Genomic DNA, 4,939 nt, shown 5'->3' with positions numbered 1-4,939 from the left:
AGATGTATTTATTGCTGCTTCTGTCGAACATTAAATTGCAGTATCGTTTTTCAGTTTCCCCTTCTGAGTCTCAGAAAACTAAAATTTAAAGTTATATAAAAACAATATGCAGTAATTTTAAAATTGATAAAACAATGTCGAGATAAATGAGTAGATTTTTTTTTTATTTTCCCAAAATTATAGTTGCCATCTGCAAAAGTAAAATTTGGTAAAAAAAATGTCGAAGGATCGGAGGAGAGGAAACGAAAGCGACTCCCTATTTATGCATTGTATTGATGATAAACCATAGCTTTAAAAGTGGACGAGGGCCTCGCCCGTCTGAACCGATGCGTAAAGAACAAACTCAGTCGTTGACATTAAAGTGGTTAAACTAACCCCTGAAAAATATGGGCAGCATAATGATAGTTGAAAGTAATAAATTGTGTAGGGCGTTAATGTACGATGTGTAAATTGTATTTAACAAATGACTATCAGTTTTGATGGATAAATGTAGTTCAGGTACGATCGATACATAGATCCCTTTTCTGTATTTTAGTATTTGTATTTATAAAATTATCCTTATCATCAATCATATATCAAAATTTTCTATCGATTATTTGTTTGAATCATGTATACAATTTGTTGCGAGCTTGAGTTGAAATAAACAGAGATAAATCATGACATCGCTAGTGATATTTGTTTATATTCATGCAATATTAGTTGATTTCATGTTAAAAACAATATGATTCCTAAACTTTTTAGTCCTTTAGTTTGTTTGATTACATATGGCCATGTCAGCCTGGCATCTACTTTAGTGTGAATTTTTATGTCAACATTATGAAGTGTTTACTATTTCAACTTATGATACAAGTTGATAATTGATCTTGCATTTTAGCAGTATGATTCTTACCTGGAGTTTGAGAAAGAATTTATGTTTAAATGAACAGTTGTCAAATAAAGATCTTTGCTAACTCTTAGCAAGTGAAGAAACATTTAGTCTGAATATATTATTTTGTCTGTTCTTTAGATTCAACCTACTTAGTCTTTTCTTTTAGTTTATTTTTGCTTGTTTCCGGAGAAATGCTGAGAATTTTATTTCTATTGGAAAATACTGCAGAAATCACATTTTATATTGTCAATATGATTACATGGATTTGTGTGTAAAATGATTCATTTCAGTTAAAAAAACATTTGTCAATGCAGTTTAATGAATTTAATGCTGAAATTCAACACAACTATGTAATTTTTCTTTTATTATTATTGATATATTTTAATTTTTGCATATTTACTTATGCACCAAAATGATTACTCAATAATTACCAGAACTGGATAAAATTTACTTTATTAGACAAGCTTAGAAGTCTGAATCAGTGAGAAACATTTATTAGACAGTGCTACCAAATTTTTTAAATTTCTGAAGCGCAGGCCATAACTCGAATAAAAGAAAGAAAATAAAGCAGTAAAAATGGCAGAAAATTTAGATTTAAAGGTGTTTAACTGAGTTCCTCGCATGCTAAAATCATGTCTTTATCTGCGTTAATTTATAAATTTTTCTAAAAAAGTTGTTTCCTCAAAATTCCACTTGTAAAAACAATAATGTCCTCACAAGATTTTAAATGCTATTTAATCTCAAATAAATATAAATTAAAATGAAAACTAAATAGATTTTTCAAAACAAAAAATGCAAGTTTATAAAAGTTCCACTGTAAAAGGGGAGCAATTCTCAACCAGGTAGTCTGGAAGACTGGCACCGGTTCTCAGCGATTTTTGCTTATCCTATGCTAAACAATTTTCCAAAAAAGAAAACAGCATAATAAAAATTAAAACACCAAATGCAAGATCTTCTACTCAAATTTTGTGATTAACTTTCTTTTTTAGCACTATTTATTTCTTCTTTTTATAATTATTACTTTTATTTTTAACATCCTAATTATTTTTTGCAACAATTCCTTAGCACTTAGTATAGTTTTAGTTATGCATTTATTAATTCATTGTTTAATATTATTATTTTGCAAAAAAATTAAAACAAACCACTGCCATTTGCAAAATGTTTGAAACTTTTAGTCCTAAAAAATTTTTTTTTTTTTGTTTATTTGTAAAGAAAAAGAGATAGAAAAAACATACAAAAATTCATACGTCTTTAATGGTCCACAAATGCAAGTTTTATTATTTTGTTTTGCATAAAATAAAGAAGAAAAGAAGGGAAGAAAAACAGCACTGCTCGGTGAATTTTTTTTTTCCAAAAAAACTTGCCTGGCCATGGATTAAAAAACATTGAGAAACACTGGTATAGAGAATGTTATTTCTTTTGACATTTTTTCTTTGTGTCTGATACAATCTTTTAAAACGCATTTTTTCATTTGTCTATATCTCCCTTATGATTCTTATCAGGCGTGGCTCTTGGGGTAGGCGACCTGTGCCACCGCCTAGGGCGGCAGATTTTAGGGGCATCAAATTTCATGATGACAAAATTGTAAGGAGGCAAAAAAACGAAGTTGCAGCTCAAATTGCAGCAACGAGTAAGAGTATGCTCAATGATTAAAAAACTACAATATTAAGAAGAGGGGGCGGCACTTGTCAGCATCACCTGCTGTGGCAAAACTTGAAAACGGCCCTGATTCTTTTCATATATCGCATATACTCTCATATTAGTCAACATCGCGCATAAGTCAACCCCCCTACTTTTCAGAGGAAAATCGGGAAAAAATCGAACCCGCTTATATGTCGAACTGCTCTTCGAAAAAATCGGGAATGTTTTGCTACTAATTTTGGACGTAAACATTATGAAAAGGGGGAAATTGAAATTTAATGAATATTTTTATATTAAAAAATGTCTGATTGTGCACAAAAAGGGATCTCTTCTGCGATTGTGATTTTTGTAAAGGATTCGATTTCGCTGTTATGATTTCTGTTATTTTTATTTTGAATAAATATCAGTTAATTATGTGCTGTAGTCATATTGTATTATTTTTAAAAAGATGAGCATTAGTTTGCGACTATCGGAAAAATTTGCAAATATGGCGACTCCCGCACTTTTCGCATAGTCCGCCATTTACTGTAATTATTTAGCCTTTATTTCACAGTCAGACCATGAAAAATTATAGCAGAATGTGTAAGTATTTACTTCTATAGCATCAGCTTTAAAGGGTTGGTCTAAAATGGGGTTTTATGTTCACGTTTTCGAGTGTTTTTCCCCCCCAAGAATTGTTTGGAAAAAATTTCCGGAAGTTCTTTCCCACGTATAAATCGAGTCCCTAACTTTTAATCTGATTTTATGTACTAAATTTCTCAACTTATACGTTAGTATATACAATATATATTATGTCAATGGAGCAATTGTTGTATTTATTGACTGAGCAAGTGTTCTTTTTTTCTTTTATTTGTTCATAATTTTTTTTATCAATGTTGTTTTTCTCAAACATTAAGCATTTTTGTATTTATAAAACATTGAAGGAATAAAGTATTTTTATGAAAAATATTTTTAATATGTTTACTCCCTTTTTTAGATGCTGAATTTGATTCATATTGGGATTATGAGGCTAAAAATAAAAATAGAAATAGAATAAGAGTTGGACGGCAATATCAGGCCTCGATTCCTCCTCTTTTAAAACCAGGTAAATGTTTAATAATTTAATATTGTGAAATATTTATTTTTGCAAATAAATTAGTATTTATGTGTTTATGTATATATATATATATATATATATATATATATATGTGTGTGTGTGTGTGTGTGTTGATGTCATCAGATCATGTATGACTCATGTTCAAGTTCATGTCACATGATGATTCAAAATCAATATTGTTAAGAGTTCGTGATACAACTTCAAACTTTCTTTGAATGACGACACAGTTCTTGAGAAAACACAGGAGATTTATTTATAACTATGTACAGGAAGCATAGTTACAACTGCTAAATTAACCATAGCAATTAGGCAAATATCGATTAACACCGTAAACTCAACGGTCAACCAGTATTTACATCAAAATATGCAAAAAACACAGCGCAAGGCCAAAACGCACTTTTCAAAGCAAGAACTAAAACGAGACGGACTCCCGCCGTTGGCCGTGGCTATTTATAAATCTGGAAAGAGAAGTTTCCACAAAATTCAAAATGCTTCTTGATTTTCTTTTCTATTCATTCATGAATCTTATCAATGAAAAATAGAGAAACCGTATACTTCAGTCAAATGTTAGAGGGTTGTATGTACATTACAAGAAACTATTTACAGGTTATGTTACTACAATAATTTTAGATGAAAGATAATGGAATAAACATCCAATTTAGCCAGATTCCAACAAATTAATCATAAAAATAATTACTATTTACAGAATTTGTAACAATATATTGTTTGACAACCATTTTTTTCTTCTTATTTTCCTTTGCCTATCCTTGAAATGCAATATAAAAAATTTACTAATCTGAGTAAAAAAAATTTAAAAAAAACAATTGCTTCGTAAAAATTGTTCTTGATCTTGAGTAATACTGTAATTTAAGAAAAAAAGGGGGTGGGGAGAGGGCAGGAACATTTATTAATTTTCTCTCCTTCAAACCTTATTAGTTATATTTAACTTTCTATCACACAAAAAAGCAGATTCTTTTGTTTTTTTGATTTGAAATAATACAATAAAAAAAGGCATGTAGTGCAATCCAATGTATTTGTCGGGTTTTGAATTTTTTTATGAAGTAGATTCTGTTTCATTGGGAGTAAGGGTACGCCACGTGACTGACAAATCCAGATATGGGGCAGTTCCGCTTACTACCCGCTCTAACAAATGTATAAAAACATATATTTTTAGACAAATGATTAATGATAATGTAAAAAAGCCCTTGAATTATTTTTTATTATTGAACTATACAAATAAGAAACATAAGACTATAAAGAGCCGAAATGTGCAGCTTTTGCTTTGAGACAAAGTTTTTAGTAGAAAGATAAGTCCTGCTTTTCCCTTTCAGCTC

At 29.8% G+C, this 4,939-nt stretch overlaps 1 protein-coding gene across 1 annotated transcript in view; it reads left to right on the top strand.

Annotated features, from left to right (window-relative positions):
- Positions 1-222: 222 nt before the first annotated feature.
- LOC129228263 (uncharacterized) overlaps positions 223-4,939 on the top strand; it is a 29,258-nt gene continuing 24,541 nt past the window's right edge. Inside the window, exons 1-2 of the mRNA XM_054862933.1 lie at positions 223-498; positions 3,486-3,593. Coding sequence (XP_054718908.1) covers positions 480-498; positions 3,486-3,593 — 127 coding nt within the window. The 5' untranslated portion in view covers positions 223-479. The remainder of the gene's footprint in view (positions 499-3,485; positions 3,594-4,939) is intronic.

Source organism: Uloborus diversus, chromosome 8 (assembly GCF_026930045.1).
Source record: "Uloborus diversus isolate 005 chromosome 8, Udiv.v.3.1, whole genome shotgun sequence".
In the NCBI taxonomy this organism is placed as follows: domain Eukaryota; kingdom Metazoa; phylum Arthropoda; class Arachnida; order Araneae; family Uloboridae; genus Uloborus; species Uloborus diversus.
The sequence above is the reverse complement of the archived record's forward strand: the minus strand, read 5'-3'. Positions and strand labels throughout refer to the sequence as shown.